Source organism: Coenobita brevimanus, chromosome 60 (genome assembly GCF_032717465.1).
Source record: "Coenobita brevimanus isolate Jiangsu-jjx chromosome 60, ASM3271746v2, whole genome shotgun sequence".
NCBI lineage: Eukaryota > Metazoa > Arthropoda > Malacostraca > Decapoda > Coenobitidae > Coenobita > Coenobita brevimanus.
This window is the reverse complement of record NC_137013.1, coordinates 36,410,404-36,433,660: the sequence shown is the minus strand read 5'-3', so window position 1 is coordinate 36,433,660 and position 23,257 is coordinate 36,410,404. Positions and strand designations below refer to the sequence as shown.

General features: G+C 42.6%; 1 protein-coding gene across 1 annotated transcript; it reads left to right on the top strand.

The window, feature by feature from the left end:
* The first annotated feature begins 7,620 nt into the window (after window positions 1-7,620).
* LOC145403371 (uncharacterized) lies at window positions 7,621-22,782 on the top strand. Its single transcript, XM_080275156.1, is given in 5 exon segments — window positions 7,621-7,708; window positions 7,711-8,423; window positions 9,021-9,215; window positions 16,017-16,151; window positions 22,405-22,782. Coding segments are annotated over 5 exon segments (1,509 nt in total).
* Window positions 22,783-23,257: the final 475 nt, after the last annotated feature.

Genomic DNA, 23,257 nt, shown 5'->3' with positions numbered 1-23,257 from the left:
CAACATTACATCTACCACAGCTACCACTACCAACATTACATCTGCCACAGCTACTGCTACCAATAATACATCTACCGCAGTTACCACTACCAGCATTACATTTGCCACAGCTACTGCTACCAATATTACATCTATCACAGCTGCCACTACCAACATTACATCTATCACAGCTGCAACTACCAACACTGCACGTGCGAAAACTACAACTACCAACATTTTAGCTGCCACAACTACAACTACCAGCATTACACCTACCACAACTCCATTTACCAGAATTGCAGCTATGATTACACCTGCCAACATTTCAGCAGCCCCAATCATAGCTACCAATATTGCAGTTACCGACATTGCAGCTACCAGCATTGCCACTACCAGCACTACAGCTCTATTACACCAAGCGACATGGCACCTCTCAGTATCACAGCCACCATTGACATTGTACCAACAACGCCCATTCCCAGTGTCACAGCTGCCAACATCACAGCTAACACCACCACAACTACCAGCATCCTCGTCATCATTAAATAGTATACCTCTGTCATCACATCTACGACCAATACATGTTATACTACCGTTATCATAACTACCAACACGACCTTCACCATCACAACTATCACTTATTATAACATTAACACTACAGCTTTGAACATTATGTATACTGTGCCACCACTGTCACAATTACCGCCATTACCACCACAACCACCTCAGCTCCTCGACTTCACTTCTAGTTCCATCACAACCACAGACATATTACCACAAGCTCACATTACAACACAACCACCATCGTTACATCATTACTGCCAACCTTCTGCCACCGCTACCATCACCACTTTCTTGTTTGCCTTACATCATCACGCACACTGCACACTGACACACTACCACATACCAGCACCACTCAGAAAACACAAAACACCACACCAAATCATTACACTAACACACACCACAAACACTTACAGAACACAAAATACAACACCACACTAAATCACACCATCACCACTCACAAAACACAAAGCATATAACACCACACCAGTCTAGCTCACAGCAACACCACTCACAGAACACAAAACACCACACTAACACTCACCAACTCCACACACAGAACACAAAACACCACAGTAACACACCAACACCACCCACAGAACACATAGCACACCACAGCACCTCACCTCATCACATTAACTAGGCACACATTACAACACACTGTTGCAGATGGCCACAACTCTCACCAGTATTACTAACATCAGCACACCATACATCTCAACATTATCCAAGCTATACCACCACAGCATACACACCATATCTATACAAAGTTAAATCGCACCCCTCCAGCTCACTTTAAACATACGCCATCACAGTATTACCTAGCATCACACACACACACACACACACACACACACACACACACACACACACACACACACACACACACACACACACACACTGCACATCACAGTCCCTAACTCTACATCAGTTGCCTCCCAACCACCCAAAGCGCACCACAGCACGATTCATATTACTTCACAACACTCCACATCACTCAACCGCAACCCTTCCACACACACCACTCTACCATTTTTCATCACCTGACAGTACATACCACCATAAGCACATACCATACCCTGCACACCACACCTCTCTACAGTACATCACTTTACTCACACACCATCACACACACTACATTACTTAACCCCACACCACTGCGTCTCCATATCATAGGCACTCACCACCACACTGCACCAGACCTTAGCCACACACCACCACCTACCCCTCCACACACACACATCGTTTAACCCCACACCTCACACCACAACACATTACTGAACATGTCATAACATTCCACACACTACATTACTCCACACTTACCATCTGAGTCACACACCTCACCACGCCACACTATACCACACATTGCTCCACATCACATCATCATAGCCACACTCCACATACCACACAGCACCACATCACACACTTCACATCATCATAGCCACACACCACATCACATACTTCACATCATCATACCACACACCACATCACCACACAGCACATAACATCCCACGAAGCACGAGAGCAGGAGGTGGTGGGTGGGCTGTTGTCAGGTGTTTGACCCGACTCAGTCCCCTTTAGGTCCCTCGACTCTCGCTACTGCCTTGCCTTTTTATGCTGGAGGCTGGTGGTGGTGGTGGTGGTGGTACTCCCGCATCCGCCACGGCCTCGCCTCCTTCACGCCAGAGGAGTGTTGCCCCTTGTCATTCTTTCTCAGTAGCTAGCTCGTTTTATATGCCATGATTTATCGTGGTACCTAAGGAGTAAAGTTGGAGAGTCCTATGTCTTGTAAAATTGAGGTGACTCTCTTACATCTCGGAAAATAAGGTTGTACTTCATTGATAAAAGGGTTGGTGTCTTACGTATCCTAAAATGGAGATGTTATATACCCCGATTTTGAGGGGTTGTATGTTGTAGAATCAGGGTGGGTGTCTTATATATCAGAAAGGATGGTGGTGCTTCGATCGTGGGCAGAGTTTTAGTGTTTTAAATATCGTAAAATTACAGTGGGTATACAGTATTACATTTCTGAAAATACGATACTTGAGGGGTACTGGGTAGGTGTCTTATGTATCAGAAATTAAATACGGTAGTACCTCAGGGGTAAAATGTAGACGTACATTTTTTATTATACAAAATTCAGTTGTTTTGGAATTAGAAGTTTGTTATATACATTAGATGGTTTTGTATGCCTTAAAATTCAGTTTCTCGTAGGTACAGGGTTTATTTTAAACATTGGATCACCTAGTATGTCCAAAAATCCATTGTTTCACGGGTACAGGGTGAGTTTTATGCATTGAATCATAGTTATTGTACACCATACCGTAAAAAAGTGATGGTATGTGGTGTGTGGTGCAGTATGTATAGTTATGAAATGTGGTGGTGTGAAGGGTTATGTGGTGCGCATAGGTGATGATGTAATGATGGGTAGTATCTAGTGATGGCAGGTGGTGATGTGTGATATGTAGTCGTGGTGTGCATTATATAGTGATGGTATGTGGTTGTGGTGTGGTATGAAGTGATGGTATGTGGTAGTGGAGCGGTATGTAGTGATGGTATGTGGTAGTGGTGTGGAATGTAGTGATGGTATGTGGTAGTGGTGTGGAATGTAGTGATGGTATGTGGTAGTGGAGTGGTATGTGGTGATGTCGATGTGGTGATGGTGTGTGGTATGTAGTCGTGGTGTGCGTTATGCAGTGATGAGATCTGGTGATGGTGTGGTATGCAGTGATGATTTGTGGTGTTAGTGTGTGGTATGTGGTGGTGTTAATTATGTGGTGATGGTGTGTGATATGTAGTGGTGGTGTGCTGTATGTAGTGATGGTATGTAGTTGTGATGTAGTATGTAGTTGTGGTGTGCAGTACCACAAATAGTGACTGTATGTGCACTTGGTATGTGGTGTGTAATGATGATATGTGGTGGTGTGTGGTAGCTGTGGTAGCCAGTATGTGGTGATGGTTTGTGGTGATGTGTTGCATATACAGATAGAACGATGGTGGTGTGTGAAGTGTAGGGATGGTGTAAGGTGATGGTGTGGTGTGAAAATATTGGTATGTGTAAGTGGTGTGTGGTAGGGTGGAGTGGTGTGGGCAAGCGTGAGGCACAAGGTACGTGTACATGCGTGGGATAGAAGTATTGTATCGCTTTAACACCAACGTTGTTAGTGATGCATGTGCTTTTGTTTTGTGGGATGTGTTGTTGGGTGTTGTGGTGTGTTGTTTGTGTGTGATATGAGTAGGTGTTGCTCTCTCTCTCTCTCTCTCTCTCTCTCTCTCTCTCTCTCTCTCTCTCTCTCTCTCTCTCTCTCTCTCTCTCTCTCTCTCTCTCTCTCTCTCTCTTTCTCGCTCTCTCTCTCTCTCTCTCTCTCTCTCTCTCTCTCTCTCTCTCTCTCTCTCTCTCTCTCTCTCTCTCTCTCTCTCTCTCTCTCTCACACACACACACACACACACACACTTCCTGTGTAATGTTCTGCTCTCTGGCCTTTGTCATATTCCTGTCTACTGCCCTTCTGTCAGAGTTATGACCGTGCTGGGGGTAAGGTGTGTGTGTGTGTGTGTGTGTGTGTGTGTGTGTGTGTTTGTGTGTGTGTGTGTCGTGTATTGATATGTGTGCTTGTGTATGTGTCTCTTTAGTCAGTGCATCCGTATTAGTATGTGCATTATGTATTTGTATGTGTGCTTGTGTTTGTGTCTTAGTAATCTTTCTGAATCTGTATTATTAAGTGTCTTATGTATTTATATGTGTACAAATGTATGTGTATATTTAATGTGTGGATCTGTACTAGTATAATCTACATCTTACTCATTTGTATGTGCACCTGTGCACATGTTTATCTTTTGTTTGTGCGTATCTATTAGTATGTCTGGTGTGCATTTGTGTATGTGTATCTTTAGTTGGTGTGTATCTTAATTAGCCTGAATGCAGAGCCAAGGTTCTTGGAGCTTGAATAATGAGTGAATGAGCATAGCTCATGACCCATTTCATTGGGCATGCTATTGACAGTTCTCCCACTATTGTGTTTTATGTTTCCAGCCTTAGCCTTATCCAGTCCTAAGGGAGGAAATGAAAGTCAGGATGATGATGATCATGATCATGCTTATGTGTCTGTGTGTATTTTTAGTTTGTGTGTATCTGTATTGTAATGTGTCATGTTTGTTTGCATATGAATGTCTGTGTATCTGTATGTGTGTGAGAATTTGTATGTACTGTATGTATGACTAGGTATACTGTATGTATATGTATGTATGTGTGTATGGATGTATGGATGTATGCCTGTAATACGTGCATATATCAATGTATGAAGAACTTGACTACCCAGCTCAGCACCTCAGTTCAGTTAAATAAACACCCCTTCCTGTTTTAGGTAAAATGTGCATTTGTGTGTGTGTGTGTGTGTGTGTGTGTATGTGTGTGTGTGTGTGTGTGTGTGTGTGTGTGTGTGTGTGTGTGTGTGTGTGTGTGTGTGTGTGTGTGTGTGTGTGTGTGTGTGTGTGTGTTTATATGTGTGCAAGAATGTGTTTGTTGGCATGTGTATCAGTATCTAGAAGCATGTATCAGTATGCATTAAGTGCATTTGTTTATGCATGCATGCATGTGTGTATTTACAGTATATGTGTGTGTTTTGCAGTGCATTAGCACCCAGGTGAGATCACACCCCAGTTAAACACATGCATCCACCCACTGCTGTTTTAATGATACACTCAACCGTAACTCCCTCACGTAAGGACTCCTCTTCAGTTACCCCCTAATGCCTTACTGGGATATATACCTGCAGGGGAAGTGTGAACAGGCGTGGAGATGTTGGTTGTGGAATATGGTGATGTAGTTGTGGGGTCTAGGATGTTTGAGATGTGTTAGTTGTGAAATATGGAGATATAATTGTGTTGTGGGGATAGCTCATTCTGCTGATGTGGGTGTGAATGTGGCAATGGGAGAAGGAAATTAATAAATAATGCTGAATAGGTGTTAACTGAGCCATCCCTAAAACATATGAGAAGTCACTTTGCGGAGTGCAAGCAGAACGTTATATATAAACCATCCTGTATATCACAAAGGAAGGGGTGTTAAGCCCCCTAAGCTGACGAGAATATGGGTCCGGGTAGAGTGGGTGCTGACAGGTGTGTAATGAAGATGATATGGTGAAGTGGTGGTGGACAGGTGTGTAATGAAGATGATATGGTGGAGTGGTGATGGACAGGTGTGTAATTGTAGTGGCTGGAGAGAGAGAGAGAGAGAGAGAGAGAGAGAGACAGACAGACAGAGACAGACAGACAGACAGACAGATAGAGCAGAGATGAGTTTGGAGCGTGAAGTGTGAGAAAGGGTACAGCAGGGAAGGAAGAAGGAAGGCTGCAGGTACACTGAAGACTGTGACAAGGAACAGGGAGCTAAGCATGGAAATAAAGAGGTTGCACAACAATACTATTATCCTCATAGTAATGCACAGTAACTATGCTGGAAGGACACAAGTCAAGAGTGAGGGGTATGGAAGTGAATTATCTGAAACAAACATGTGGAGTTACTTGGAGAGACAAATAGACAAATGTGGAAGTTTGAGAGTGTTGTGGTGTTGATGTGGTTGTGTTTTAAAGTGTTAGAAGTACCCTCAGATGCATTGGGCATGTGCAGAGAAGAGAGTATGCGAGCGAGGTAAAGGAGGACATTGGGCGGGAAGAGCAAGGATCATGTAGAGGGATTGGGTGGAGAGTTTTAAAAATGAAGGTGGTGTGAGTTGGAGCAATGGCAGCCTGATGCTAGAGGACATAGTGACTTGGAGGTGATTTGTTTGATGTTTGGCTAAAGATAGAAAGATGTTATAGTTTCAGTTCAGTTTAGTTGTAGTTCAGGTAGTATCAGGCTTTCTAATGGCATTTCCAATACTCTTTCCATTTTCTTTGCTACCACCACATGATTTTTTTCAGCCAAGGAAAGACATCACAAAGGGGTTAATGAGGGCTGTAGGCCTATCTAACTCTTCCAGTTTGACAAGTCTCTCAAGAATTTAATGAAGTTGTTTGGTAGCATGAAGATTAACTCAAACCTATGTCCTCAAGTTGAATAGGTTAAGCACCTTTTAATCATCTATTTATGATGTATACTGTATCTATTTTGCATCTCAGTGCTGTATTTTATATTTTGTTATATTGTGCTCTCTTCTTTCGTTTCCTATATTTCCTTTCTTTGCCTTGCCCCTTCTTCTCCTCTCCATCTTTCTTCTTAGCCATAAATTTTTCATTAGGCTTACTATCAATATCAGTGTTGTGAAAAGATCAAATTGAAATGCACAACAAATCTTAGTTATGACAGCAAATCAATCATAAAGTTTGTTTTTCTGCTGTGGCCATGCCCAAGTTTCACAGAAATCATATAGTACAGTAATATCCTGTTTGCATCTAAGATTGTTTTTGTGGAAAAAATGAGACTTGGGAAAATTCTGAACAGTTATTTCTTTGCCCACCTTGCAGAAATAGGATTTGTGGTGTTTGAATAGACAGATGACTGTGCAGTTTAATAAAATTTTATGCTGTGTTTGTTTTTATACAGTGATCCCTCAATTATCATGCATAATTGGTACCACAAATAGTGCGTGTTAATGAAATTGTGTGATAATGAAAACACAGAACTTATGGGATTATTAATTGGTACCTGGCACCCCACTTGTAAATCCAACTATTCCCCATTACAACAATTTAAACCCACTAAATACATACATACTGTTATAGGAAGTATCAGAAACACACATAGACATGGTAAGGTTAATGGAAAATGATAAAAAAGGCACAATAAAGAAGAAACACATACCATATACAGTAGAGACCAGAGATGGGCTTGAGATAAGGAGTTCTGAAGCTGGGGGTGAAGAGTTAGTTGTCTCACTTCAGTGATAACAAAATTTTTAAAGCAAAAAATGTGCAATAATGGCAGGAGTGCAGATTTTCATCATCTAGCAGTGATACTGAAAAGTGCCATAACCAAGTTTGCAATAACCAAGGGATCACTGTACTTCTAGTGTTACACCCAGTGTGTACCAGTACTCCTTATGGTTATTTTGTGTTTCAGGTGTGTGGTGTACACTGTAGATGAGGCCCACGTGGGATGGGTGTGAGAGTGTGCTGGTGGGCCGCGGGCGTGGTGGTGGAGGTGGTGGCAGCCTAGCACCGCCCCGACCGGCCCGCCCGCCCGCCCCGCCTGTGCCATGGTGCAGGCCACCGAGGAAGTGATGTGCGACTCGCGGCCCTCCACCAGTGGCTCGGGCCCCTATGTGCACAACAAGGTGGCCCTTAACAATAGGTGGCCTGGGGGGGCGCGGCCTAAAATCTTCAACCATAGGTCCTTCAGCTCAAGCTCACGGCCCTCGGTGCTCTCGCGGGCCTCTGGGTCGCTGCGCTCGGTGTCGCGGCCTGGGTCCCGCACCGGCTCGGGTCTTGGGTCGCGTGGGTCGTTGCTGTCGGGGTCGGCGGGCACGGCGGAGGAGGTTGGGAGTGGTGTCTCACGGCTACGCCGGGAGCTGCCCTCCATCTCGGACATCTGCGGGTATGATGAGGTGCAGGAGCTACTTCGGGACATAGAGCAGTTGGAATGCCGCCGTTGGACCTCAGACTGGGACTCCTTCACCATCCAGTCCTCCCACCCAGACCTCGACTTCCCACACGACCCTGACATCTACTCACGCGACCTTGACACACTTTCCCGCTGCGACTCCCGTCTCTCCTGGGACTCTCACGCTGGACGCCATCCTGAAGACGATGATGACGACCCCGACCCCAGCCCTGACAACTTTTCACCCACACCCACCCGTGCCCGCCCCACTCCCACCCTCACCCTTGCCTGGGATGACTCTCACTTAAAGACCTCCGTTGGTATCTTCAGACTTCTTCTGGTGGTGAGTGTGTCATAGATATTCTGCTGTTTTCGGTTTTGGTGGGGCTTTCTCTGCCTGGGTATGCCTTATCTCATCTATATGTGCCCTACCAGTTCATGCTTGTTCAGCTTTATGATCATGCTTCCTGCTGTGTCATGTGTAACCTTTTGACATTCCCCTTTACAGGGATTTTGCATGACTGAACAAACTTGTCTGGTAGTAGTCTAAATAAAATGCATAAGTGTACAAAGAGCAGAGAAAGGGGTACTTAAGACAGTATTAATTTTGTAACCTTTTAATTTCTAGGCTTTCACTCAGTTGAGCAAAATCTTGTGTGCAAAACAAAGTATAGTACCCAAGTGAACTAACTACAGAAAATAAATTAATGCATATTGTAGTTCTTCATGGTGAGTCAGTGTTGTCCCTGTGTATCCTGTTGACAGGTTAATGTTTCCTCTTTTGTGTACTGTATTGTACCAGTACATTCAGCCATCCATTAAATTTTTCACCTAATTAAATTCCCATGTAACATCTTTCATAGCTGATGTCAGGATGTAAGTGTCAGAAACTTTTGATCATGATAGTACAGTGTACGTAATAAAATTGTGTACATTTCAGGTGGTGTCGGTGATCACAATGACGTGCGCCTGTACGGTGGGCACAGCACGGCTGAGCATCTTCGTGCTGCCCGGCGCCTGGCGACTTCGGGTGGTGGTGTTCACTGCCGTCTTCACCATCCTCACCACCACCATCCTCCTCCTCCTTCATCTCTCCTCACTTGTACACTCCCTCACGCTGCGATGGGACAAGCTGGTTAGTCACTTTACCCAGTTTTTATTTGTCACTTTGTTTTGCATTATTTTTGCATTTTTCATCTTTACTTGGTACTTTCTTTGATACAGTAATGCCTTGCTCATCCGACGTAATAGAGCCAAAGCAATGTCCGGGTAATGGCTCTGTCCGGATAATGGACTTCTCCCCTGGCCCCTATTCGTACATAACCTAACTTTGAATGCCAATGTAAACAGCCACTACAATACTGTACTGTACATCGTACAACACTTGTTCCTGTTGTTTAACACTATTCTATCTGGTCAGGCAGTCCTATAAACCACAGCCAGGCAATTACCATGGTCAAGCATACCCGTCAACTGCAGACAAGCAATCACCACTGCAGGGCCATACCCTGCAGTGACTATGAAAAAAATGGCTACACAAGAAAAATGCAATGGGTGCACAAAACATAATGGTAAAATGGAATAAAATCATGGTAAACTAGAATAAACTCATGGTACAATACAGTAAGCTAGAATAAAATCAACATCAGCGGTCAACAATTCAACCATCCTCCATCAGTCTTATCCAGGATCTCCCCCTACTAAAGAATCAACACTACCCACTTTCTTTTCATTGGTGAAGGAGCCATCATCACACACCCTAGGAAGAGGCATGCAAGGAATAGCAAGGCCTGAAGCAGGTAGGGAACAACCACAAAAACCACCACGTGCACCACCATGACAACTGTCTGAGAGGAGCTATTTACCACACTGTCGCCAGGCGGGAACTGGGAACAACCGAGGGGGTCTCTAGCGGGCGCTGGGCGAACTACCCAGCCAGCACTACCGGGCTGTTCCAGCCAGGCTGGGCGTGAAAATTTTCATGCAGCCTTAATTTCCACCTGGATGCACGCATTTTGTCCAGATATCATGAAAAATTGTACGAATAATAGTTTCAGACAACTAGGTCACAGCATCCGAATAATGGATTGTCCAGGAATGGATTGTCTGGATATTCGAGAAATTACTGTACTGTACAGGCAAACCCCGCTAGGCAGGATTTTGTAAATCGGGGATGATTTAACATGTAAAGTATAAGGATGCGATTTTGAGACTTGGGTTTCCCCAAGTCCTGAACCCACCCAAAAGAGTCCAGAAAGAAATTTAATGCCAGGCTAAATGGCCTAACAGCTGTAAAAGAAGCTAACCTAAGCCTAACACCTGTAAATAAACACCTCTCATCACTTACTTCTTGTAAGTCCTTATCTGGTCCTGGTTGTCATCCTTGCTATCCCCCCCCCCCAAGGCTAGGGGACATGTGGTGCTTCCTTGCACTTACTCATCCTCCTCGGAGCCCTTAAACTCCATCTCTGGGGGAGGGTTAGAGGGAGGGGGGAAGCCTGCCGAGGTGGGGTGATGGTAGTGGGAGACAACGGGCCCATCATTAAACCAGGGCTCAGCCATCATTAGGAAGGGTGGGTGGTATTTCTACCCCCGTCACTAATCCAGGGTATCGCATATAGGGGTATCGTAAGTCGAGGTTTGCTTATATTTACATACACCAGTCCCCTTTTCCATTTCTCCAATCTCATATACAGTACCCCCTCATGTGTACTGGAACAAGCTGGTTTTTCACTTTACCTGGTTTAGGCCTATGTATGAACTGCTTTATGTTTCAGTCTTTTTTTTTTTTTTTTTTTTTTTTTTTTTCATCTTTATTTTGTACTTTTCTTGATATTACTAATATGTAATACTATATATTTTTTCTCTTACACTTCCTTACACTGTAATGGAATGAGCTGATTTTCTAATTGGAGAAAGTTCCATATGTGGTTTCATTTCTTATATGATTCATATCCCTAGTAAGATGAAAGGTAATATGCAGTGTATTTTCCCACTGTAAAAAGAATTGAGAAATTGAATTAAAATCTCCAGCTTCCTGGTTCTTTCTCACCAATCATTCTTTCTCCTTGGTTGTCTTAATTCTTTTCATAGTTTTCTTTCTAATAGATATTTTGTTTAGTATTTTCCATAATTTTTTTTGTATTATTAATTCTAACCATTGATGTTGTTTTACATTATAATTACTCCTGTCCCACAACTTTTTGCAGTATTAAATCCCAGTGCACCGAGAACAGGGTTGCTTTGTAAACTTTTTGTTGGGGACATTATATATTTTTTCATACCTGATGCCCAGTTTTGTGTTTTATTACATTTTGAAGTGGTTGGTGGGGGTGCTTACCATCCACTCACTCAGTGTAGTACTGCTCTCGGGTGACCGCCCTTTTCTCTCTTCTTTCCATCCTTTTTCTTCTGTCTTTTCATTCATTCTTTCCTCTTCCTTCTGTCTATGGGTGACTCTACACTAAATCACAAGCCAATTGGTTTCCTGTACACCAGGATACCATTTACTTCGCTGGGTGGTAACCACATAACCAAATTATGGCGCCTGATGGTTTAGTGGGCAATTAAGGCACTCCACTCGGATTGAGCCGGTACGGGTTTATATCCAAGGGGGGGTTGGGGTTTATTGCTCATGTAATGCTACTCAGGGATTAGCGAGGCTGGTCACCCTCATCTTAAATGTCAGGACCAACTTGTCCTGCCCCAGGCTTCTTCCCTTCTCGTAGGGCAACACTGGATTAGATGATGAATGAATGAATGATTTAAAATCACAAAGTAATGCAAAAAGCAGGAGACTGACACTTCTGTTGCTGTTCTGTTCCTACTGTTGGTAATATTGTTTTCTTGTTAATTTGTTTTTCTTTTGCTTGTGTTTGCCAGTGTTCATTTATTTATCTTTTTTTTTTTTTTGTATGTGTTAATGTTTCTTTTAGGTGACAGTTGGAAATATTTTTCTGTTGAGAAAGAGAGATTGTCCAGGTGTTTGAGGGTGCGAAAGTTGATGTATGTGGAGTAACTGAAACTAAATGGTGAGGTGAGGGTGTGAGAGAATGGGAGTATGGATGGGGTATATGTGCAGGAGTAGGTGATAATGAGAGGGCAAAAGAAGGAGTGTGTAAAGTCGTGAGTAAAAGATGGAAGAAGAACATAAGAGAGTATGGATCAGTTGGGTCAAGGATTGTGTGGGTAAGATTGAAAGTTGGAATACAAATGTGGGCGATTGTGTGCGTGTATGCGCCAACACAAGGTCGTGCAAACAGAGTGAGAGAAGAGTTCTGGACAAATGTGGAAGTGTGCATGGAAAAGTTTGGAAGGAGTGAGAGAGTGTTTTTGATCGGTGATATGAATGGTAAAGTAGGGAATGTGAAGGTGGTTGGAATAGTTGGTGAGTGGGGTGTGCCTGCTGAGATAGATAAGAATGGCAGTGCATTAGTGGACATTTGTGCTGGGAGGGGGTTGGTGATAGCCAGTACCCTCTTCAGACATAAAATGATCCACAGGTATACATGGCGAGTGATGAGAAGGGTGGATGGTGAACTGAATGAAAGGAAGGCAGTGACTGATTATGTGTGTGTGGATGAAAGGATGCGAAGATGTGTAATGGATGCAAGAGCTTATAGAGGTTGGGGGAGTGGACTTTCTGACCACTACTTGGTGGTGACCAGAATCAAGATCCAAATAAGATGGAGAAATAGAAGAAGGGAAGGATGGGAAGAAGGAGTATTTGCAAGGAGAGTGGAAAGGTTACAAGAGGATGAGAAAAAGGCAGAATATAAGAGAAAAGTGGAGGAACGATTGGGCAAATATGAATTGGAGCAGATGGGGGACGTAGAAGGTGTGTGCAGGATATTCACAGAAGAAATATGTGCAGCATGTGATGTGGTGTGTGGGATGAAGAGAAGATGGAGGGGGGTGCAAGGAAGAGCGTGGTGTAATTAAGAGGTGAGACAGGCTGTGGCACAAAAGAATAAAGCATACAATGAATGGATGAGAAATAGGGGCGTGGAAAAAGTTGAGAGGCGGAAGAGAGAGTTATATGCAGAAAGAAAGAGAGAGGTGAAAAGATTAGTAAGAGAGAGTAAGAAGAGAGTGGATGAGGAATTTGGAAGGAATTTGAGTATAAAGTGGAGGGACTGTAAGAAAATGTTCTGGAAAGAGGTGAAGAGAGTAAGACAGGGTGGAAGTGAAGTTAGCAGGGGAGTGAAAGATAAAAATGATAGATTACTAGTGGAGAAGGGAAAAAAAGTTAGCAGATGGAGAGAACAGTATAAAGAATTGTTGAACATAGAGGATGGAAGTAATGCGAGTATAAGTGGCTGGGAGAAGGAGGGAGGTGAGAAGACAGGAAGAAATCAGTAGGATAGAAGTTGTGGAAGTAATGAAGAAAGTTAAATTTGGGAAAGCCCCAGGAATTGATGGAGTGTGTGGTGAAATGCTGAAGCATGGGGGAGAGATAGTAGTAGAATGGATGTGGAAGATGTGCAGATTGGCTTGGGAGGAAGGTAGAATCCCGGAGGATTGGAAGTCAGGTATAACTATTCCCTTCTACAAAGGAAAAGGGGAAAAAGAAGTGTGATGTAATCACAGGGGCATTTGTCTTCTTAGTATAATAGGAAAAGTGTATGGTAGGATACTTATTGACAGAGTTAGAGAAAGAACAGAGGAGTTAGTTGGAGAAGAACAGGGAGGCTTTAGGAAGGGAAGAGGTTGTTTAGATCAGATATTCATTCTTAAATCTTTAGTGGAAAAGTTTCTAGAGAAGGGAAAGAAGTTGTATGCAACTTTCATGGATTTGGAGAAAGCATATGACAGGGTGCATAGACAAGGATTGTGGAAAGTATTAAGAATATATGGAGTAGATGGGAAGTTGTTGAATGCTGTGAAGAGTATGTATGATGGTGCTAAGGCTGCAGTGCATGTGGATGGTGAACTGAGTGAATTTTTCTCTTTGAAGGTTGGGTTGAAACAGGGATGTCATGTCTCTATGGTTGTTCAATCTGTACATGGATGGGGTAATAAAAGAGGTACAAGGTAGGGTAGTGGATGTTGGAGTGGCCCTGGTGAGAGAGGGTAGTGTTTGCAAACTCCCTGTACTGTTGTTTGCAGATGATACTGTTTTGTTGAGTGAAGATGAAGGGGAGCTGCAAGGCTTGGTGGATGGGTTTGGGAGAGTGTGTAAGAAATGGAATCTAAAGGTGAATATAGGGAAGAGTAAAGTGATGGTCTTTGAGAGAGGTGAAGTCAGTGAATGTACAGCAAGGTTGGATGGTGAGGAATTGGAAAATGTGAGTACGTTTAAGTAGTGTGATGAATAAGGATGGAGGTTTGGAGGGTGAAGTGCTTGAAATGGTACAGCAGGGAAGAAAGGTTGCTGGTTTCTTGAAAGCAATGATAAGAAACAGGGAAGTGAGCATGGAAATGAAAAAGTTACTACATGACAGTATTGTGATACCAACTCTAACGTATGGAAGTGAAGCTTGGATGTTGTTGGAAGGACACAAGTCAATAGTGAGAGCAGTGGAAATAAGTTATTTAAGAGGAGCCTGTGGAGTCACATGGAGAGACAGGCTGACAAATGAGGATATAAAGGAGCATTGTGGTGTGGATGTGGATGTGATAGGAAGTGTTAGGAGGAATACACTGAGGTGGTTTGGCCATGTGGAGAGGATGGAGGGTGAAAGACTGACAAAGAGAGTGTATGTGAGTGAGGTGGAGGGGGGGAGAGGGAAGGGGAGGCCAAGGATGAGATGGAGGGATGGAGTGGAGAGGTATATGAGAGAGGGGGGTGTGAGTTGGGAGCAGGGCAGTGAAATGGCGGGGGACAGGGCGACGTGGAGGTGATTTGTTTGTGGGCACCTCGAACGGGATTGAGGCGTCTGGCAATAGATTGATAGAGTTTTATACAATACAGTCAACTTGCCAATACAACGGATAATTCATCAGCAACTTCTGTCTGTCTGTCTATAGCCAGACACCTTAATCCTGTAAGGGGTGGCTGTTTGTCTCTGAGTTAGTTATATTACGAGGAGGGGCACTAACCTTCCTCCAACCCACGTGTTGACGTGTAGAGAACGTGTATGGGATGACTTTATGGTCACCACCCAGCATTGTAAATGGTTTCCTGGCTTACAGGAAACCATTATGATTGTCACTCAATGGAAAGCCACCTGAAAAGGAAAAAAGAGTAATTAAAAATTACAGGAAAGATGGGAGAAACAGGAAGAGAGGAATGCAGACACAGAAAAAGAATGATAAAGGTGAAGGAAGAAGTAGGCAGCACAACATCAAGTGAGTGGATGATGGTTGCCACCACCTACTAGTGTATCAGTAACTTGAGCTGTGTTATAAATGCCTGTGTTGTGGGAGATGGAAAATGTGCCATTTGGTCAGGACTCCCATTCAGACCACCCATGGTGACTCCCAGAAGTCTACCTCAGACTGCCCTTCAATGTACCAAGCAGTAATAAACACAGTGTAACCTAAAGTGTTGAGGTAGACCATACTGTCACACAGACCACACTTTCACCCAAACCACAACATATTGCAAACTCATTCTGCATATATTTGTCAACCATCCTGACCACATTGATTTAAATTCACTGTCACCCCCACTGCAATGGGTCGGGGTGTGGGAATCTAAAAGGAAACATCACCTAATGTTGTGTTCTCACATTTTTTAGACCTGTAGTGGTGAGGCAGCACCAAGGCTTTGCTCTTAGAGGTGTTTAATTGACCTGATGGTATATTGCGTATTTGTATGTGTTCGTTGTTACCTGTATGGCCACATGCTTTCTGTATATTTTGTTGTAGGTGACAAGCATAACCATGTGTCAGATGATGGTGATATACAAGTTTGTGTGTGTGTGAGATTTACCTGTGCATGCATTTAGTCTCTATATACTGGATTTCAAGTGATGTGCATAATGTGTTTCAGGTAACAGTGGTGTATGTGTTTGTGTGCGTGTGTTACCTGGTGTCGGCATCACTACTGCTACACCTGTTGCACCTCTACCACACCACGTACCCCTGGATACCTGCGTGGACCAAACAGCAGCTCCTCACAACCTCGGTATGTACTTCACACATCATGCATACTTCCTTCCATGATTCACATATGCTTCAGCGCCAAAGCAAAATACAACTCATGAACAGTCCACTATGCACCCCTATACTGCAGCCCATCACACCACAGCACACTTACCCCATGCACCTCATTCTTATAACACAAAATACAACTCTTGAACAGTCCACTGTGCCTTCTCTGTAATGCAGCCCATCAAACCACAACACATTTACTTACTTCATGCACCTAACTCTCCAGACATAAAATATGACTCATGAACAATCCACTATGCCCTAACTCTAATGCAACCCCAAATGTCGCAGCACAGTTACATCATGCAATTCACTCTCACATCATACATGATCCTTCCATGTATCCTCAGCAGATCTCTGGGAGTGCCCTACTGAAATGGCTAATATCCTGCAGTCCACCGGTTCATGTCAGGATGTGCATGGGGCCACAACAACAACAACAGCAACATTCATACATACTCCCATACCAATCACAAAACACACATTCATTCACACATGCAACATTCAAACATACACCATTCACACATGCAATCCATCTACAAGATGAAGCTGTTTGTGCCACCATTATCACAGGAAGCAGCACAGGAGGAGTAACTCTTCAGTACAGTAACATCTTTTATTATTGCTACCACCAGGCTGTTTATTAATCTTAGGTGAGATGCATGGTAGTGAAGGGGTGAGAAAGTCTCCTTTTTAACCTCTTTGTTGAACAGATTTTCTTATGCTGAATGTAATCAGAATGTGATAGAAAGAATAAAAAAGTAATAATAATAATGATAATTGTGTAGAGGTTAAGCAGTAACTCTTAGACAACTGTAAGTACATAGCAGTGGCCATGGTTTATATATCCTAGATTAAGACTGCATGCACCGTAGTACAGTGTTTATATATTTTATTGTGGCTGTTAGAAAGTGATTTTTCAATACACTGAATGTTAGTATTTAGACTATTTTTTGTTATTGTGTGGGAAAATTACAGAAATAATGCTTGTTAAATTTCTACTCTTATCCATATCAGGGTGAGACCAAGGGTGAGACCAAGGGTGAGAAGAGATGTTGTAGAGAGGTATATGCTGGAGGTTGGTAGAGTTTGAGGGAGGGCAGCCTGATGGTAGAGGGTTTTGTGACATGAAAGCAGTTTGATTTTGATCGCCTCATTTTAAAAGTTTTTCCCTATTAACAAAGACGTTAACTGGGAAAAGGAGGGATAACTTATAAATTGGGGTGACCAGAATCAAATTGCTTGTATCACCTTATCCTCCACCATCAAGCTGCCCTCCCTTGTGAAATTTTGGAACATATCTGTGACTTATAAATAGGACTGTCTGTATTGAGCTTACAAAGAACCGTTTGCACTTTGAGATATGAGAATTATTTCCCTTAATCTCTTCAGCCCAGTGACACATTTCTAATCTTATTCCTTGTTATCTTCAGATGATTTTAATCAGCTTAGAAGAGGCTTTTCAATTAGGAGGGGTTTGTTCCCTTCAGTACAAAAGATCTTTCATAAGTTGGGTAGTCATCTAGAAGTGGCAAGAATACCACCATTCTGATGGTAGAAAAATGAAAATAAGAAAGGCTGCCAAAATGAGATAGTTCTAGCATGTGTTCAGTATGGACGTTGAGTATTAATGCTGCAGTGGTGATGTGGAGTGACACATAGGAGGACTAGTGTGTCTTAGGGAACAGACTGTTAATTTTTTTTTTTTTTTTGGGGGGGGAGGGGGAGTGTTCTGAAGTAGTTGACTATTAGGAAAAAGAGCAAAGGACTCTCTTTTATGGTTGGCTGATTTTTTTTCTTTTTTTCACAAATGTGCACTCATTTGTCTTGTGTCTTGATCTGAAAGTGCCCAAAATTTTCATATTGAAGAGTTATGCCCAAATATGAAAATAGAGTATGGTCCAAGATGAGCCAAAACTGTTGTATCTTCTCAGTAAATACAGTTTCCTTATGTTATAACCTTTCCTAATATATATGTCTATTTTTAGACAGCATGTCCTCATTTATGTAGTGCATACATGGAGGGTGGAAAGGTTACAAGAGGATGGAAAAAAGGCAGAGTATAAGAGAGAAGTGGAGGAGCGATAGGGTAAATATGGATTGGAGCAGATGGGGGACGTGGAAGGTGTGTGCAAGATATTCGCAGAAGAAATCTGTGCAGCATGTGAGGTGGTGTGTGGGATGAAGAGAAGACAAAAGGGAGTGCAGGGAACAGCATGGTGGAATGAAGAGGTGAGACAGGCTGTGGCTTAAAAGAAGAAAGCATATAGTGACTGGATGAGAAACAGGGGTGTGGAAGAAGTTTGAGAGACAGAAGAGAGAGTTATATGTGGAGAGGAAGAGAGAGGTGAAAGGGATAGTAAGAAGAGAGTGGGTGAGGAATTTGGAAAGAATTTGAGTGTGAAGTGGAGGGAATGTAAGAAAATGTTCTGGAAAGAGGAAAAGAGAGTTAGACAGGGTGTCAAAGAAGTTAGCTGGGGAGTAAAGGAAAAAAATTGTAGATTACTAGTGGAGAAGGGAGAAAATTGAGCAGATGGAGAGAACACTATAAGGAATTGTCGAACATAGAGAATGAAAGTAATGTGTATATAAGTGTCTGGGGAATAGCTTGGAGACAGAGGGATGTGAGATGAGAGGAAGAAATCAGTAGGTTGGAAGTTGTGGAAGCAATGAAGAAGTTCAAACTGGGGAAAGCCCAAGGCATGGATGGAGTGTGTGGTGAAATGCTGAAGCATGGGGGGGAGATAGTAGTAGAATGGATGTGGTAGATGTGCAGATTGGCCTGGGAGGAAAGTAGAGTCCCAGAGGATTGGAAGTCAGGTATAATTACTCTCCTGTACAAAGGAAAAGGGGAAAAAGAAGTGTGTAGTAATCATCGGGACATTTGTCTTCTTACTGTATTAGGAAAAGTATATGATGGAATACTTATTGACAGAGAGAAATAACAGAGGAATTAGTTGGAGAAGAACAGGGGGGTTTTAGGAAGGGAAGAGGTTGTGTAGATCAGATATTCATTCTTAGATCTTTTGTGGAAAAGTTTCTAAAAAAGGGAAAGAAGTTGTATGCGGCCTTCACGGATTTGGAGAAAGCATATGACAGGGTGTATAGACAAGGATTGTGGAAAGTATTAAGAATATATGGAGTAGATGGGAAGTTGTTAAATGTCGTGAAAAGTATGTATGATGGTGTTAAGGCTGCAGTATGTGTGGATAGTGAACTGAGTGAATTTTTCTATCTGCAGGTGGGATTGAAATAGGGATGTGTTATGTCTCCATGGTTGTTCAATCTGTAAATGGATGGGGTTATAAAAGAGGTACAAGGTAGGGCAGTGGATGTTGGAGCAGCCCTAATGAGAGAGGGCATTGTTTGGAAACTCCCTGTATTGTAGTTTGCAAATGATATTGTGTTGTTAAGTGAAGACGAAGGGGAGCTGCAAGGCTTGGTGGATGAGTTTGGGAGAGTGTGTAAGAAATGGAATCTAAAGGTGAATGTTGGGAAGAGTAAAGTTATGGTCTTTGAGAGAGGTGAAGTCATGGAATGTACAGTGAGGTTGGATGAGGAGGAAATGGAAAATGTGAGTGCGTTTTAGTACTTGGATAGTGTGATGAGTAAGGATGGAAGTTTAGAGGTTGAGGTGCTTGAAAAGTCCAACAAGGAAGAAAGGCTGCTGGTTCCTTGAAAGCATTGATAAGAAACAGGAAAGTGAGCACAGAAGTGAAAAAGTTACTACATGACAGTGTCGTGATACCAACTCTTACGTATGGAAGTGCAGCTTGGACCTTGTTGGAGGGACAGAAGTCAAGAGTGAGAACAGTGGAAATGAATTATTTGACAGGAACATGTGGAGTCACATGGAGAGACAAACTGACGAATGAGAGAGTGAAGGAGCGTTGTGTTGTGGATGTGAATGCGATAGGAAGCATTAGGAGAAACACACTGAGGTGGTTTGGTAATGTGGTGAGGATGGAAAGTAAGAGACTGACAAGGAGAGTGTATGTGAGTGAGATGGAGGGAGCGAGTGGGAGAGGGAGACCAAGGGTGAGATGGAGGGATGGAGTGGAGAGGTATATGAGAGAGAGGGGTGTGAGCTGGGAGCAGGGCAGTGAATTGGCGGGGGACAGGGTGACATGGAGGCAATTTGTTTGTGGCCACCCCTTACAGGATTAAGGAGTCTGGCAATAGATAGATAGATAGATGTCCTCATTTTGCCCCTTTTTGTGGTAATTCTTTTTTTTACAAGTAAATCCACAGTCAATAACAGAAATTACCTACTGGTACTGCAGTTCACTTGCTACCTTTAAAGTTGAGCCAATTACCATCAGTTTATAGTACCAGTTGTATGAAAAATACTGTGCTGATTTTGAACACATCAGTGACATAAAATGAGGGACAGTCTGTACTTACTTTCCTCATACAAGCACCTCAGTATTTTGGTCATGGGAATGAAGGAGCCAGGACAGAAACTGGTGCACTTGCATGTTGGGAGATGTTCTTAAGAATTATAAATTTTCTCATTGATGGAAAATCTTTTGCTAGTCAGGTTCTTTTATACTTATCTAAACCCTTACAGACCTGGAATGTCTTACCAGAACAAATAAAAATTCACCAGCCATTAGCCAAAATTATAAAAAAAAAAAAAAAAAAAAAAAAAAAAGACACACATAGATTGATGGAGCTACTGAGAGTGTAGCAGATCCTAAAAGTCCTGGAATGTCTAATTCAGAACTGGATATAATTGTCTGCCATTAACCAGAATGGCATTAAAAAGAGGTACCTGGGATGAAAGGATTAAACATGTCCATGTATTGTGTTGCATGAAATGACTCAATCTAACATAAAGGCAACATGTCCAGTCTGAAAGCTGATTGGATAATTGTGAGTTATCAGATTTGTTCCCATTTCCAGTGTGCAGTGTAAATTCATTTTTTGTTCAATTAGCAATCTGGTATTCTGAGTTCCATTATAGGGATGATATACTGAATTGAGTTACTTTCCTGATGTAGAACTTAGATTGGCTATCATCTGACTGTAGTTAGTATTAAAAAAAAAAAAAAAAAAAAAAAAGGGTAAGCAGTTTGACTATGCACAGAAGTGGCAGGAGACTGCATACAAGTATATCATCACAGGAGAATAGATGAAGGTGATAAAATGCTTCATGCTAATGTTTTACTAGCTCTGAGACTTGTTAGTCTTGACTTTTTTCATTGTAGGATTGTTTCAAATTGTCAGTATTGTTTGGTGTGGCAGATTTAGTAGATGTTTTAAATCAGATCAATGGCTCATACCCAAAGATTGAAACTGTTATCATGGACCAGAATTGTTGTATCCTTATATGTGTATGAATCATCCTATGGGATAGGTGGTTTCACACTGTGCAGCTAACTGATGTCGTTCAGAGATCTATTGTTCCACCCAAAAAACAGCCAGATTTTTAATATGAATAAGGCCTGATTCCATACAAATGTGTGAACACAATTAATTTTTATTAAATTATCCTGTATTGATAGGGCTGATAGGTAGGATTTTGGTTAGCATTCATCAGGAGATGTTACTTTTACAGTACTGGAGTTTTGTTAAATTCTCATGTTCTAAGTTACCTAAGTTACTTATAGGCTTCAGATATTATGTTTTTTTTTTTTTTTTTTTTTTTTTTTTTTTTTAGTAATAAATCAAGAGCATTAGGCAAATCAAATTAGTGATGTTTTAGCATCACTGATTTTTAGGAACTATACTGTACTCTCCTGTACTGTCATTACTTCAGTTTGTGGTTTGCTGGTATTTGTTCTTGAGAAGGGAGAAGAAATCTTTGATGTGTGACGACAGGCTAAAAAGACTGCACAAGAGTATGTAAAGCAAAGGCAAACTATAAAGTCTTTTTGCTTAATAACATAATAGATTTTGGAGGTATCAACAAAAATCTTGGACTGGTATGATAGATTATTTTTTATGTAGATGTGGGTGTATGAGTTAAGATATAATCTTTTTTTATGTCATATTTCAGATTACAGCATTTCAGATTTTAAATAATCATACCTGGTATATATTTTGTCAGATTGGGTACCAAAGAGATCTTTTCACCAAGATTGCTGGTAAGTTATTGTGATACTGATTATGTTGTTTTTCGAATCTCATTTTTAAATGACAAGCCAGGACTATTTTTTCGCTCCACAATTAACTGCAAAATTTTTGTGTAGACCCTGAGTAATAGTGTGTGCGTGATGTTGCAGCTTTGTGGGTGTGCATGCGGGGTGGTGTCGCTGGTGCTGGCAGTGATCTCAGGGTGTGGGTGGCCTCGGTACGGGCGAGTGCTGAGTGAGGGCTCCACCACAGACACCACGTCCTCCCACCACCTTCACACTTTGCACCACATAAACCCCCATGCTTTAGCGGGGCCAGCGACCAGTGTCGTGCCCCCCAGAGGGCTGCGTCAGGGCTCCGGGACGTCGCTGGGGCCGGCCGGTGGAGGCCAGGGGTCTCACGCCACCACGGCCTTCACCCCCGACAGCCTAGAGCCTCAGCCAGGACCCTCAAAGGCTCTGCCACACAACCACACGCCGGCGCGGCCACAGGCCCTGCATGGCCTGACGCACCACCATGGGGTGTAGTGGCCGGCCTGGGACCACGCCATCATCATTACTTCATTGTTAAGGCTGATTTGGCTGATGAGCTTATAAGACTTGTAGTGTGTGTGGTGCAGTGTGGAAGCCAGTGTGGGGCCATGTGGTAGAGGACCAGAGGCCAGACTGTGACATCTGAGGCCACCGCCACCTAACCGGGCTATATGCACGTTCTCCTTGTGATACCCAGCTACCCATGCTCCTACACCACAGTTTGCTTGTTGTTTTTCAAATTTTTAGAAGAACTTTGAGACTGGAGATGTTATTGCCCTTTTAGATGAATCTTGATACCAGAGACTTTAAATCTGTGTAAATAGTTAGAAACTAGTTTTTTAGGATACTGGTTTTTATTATTCCTATGCCATATTGCTTAATTTTTTACTAGTTGACTCAATTTCTTCCATTCAGATATTAGAGCATTGAATGCTGCCATCTTGTGACTTGGACTGCACAGTTTTTGCTG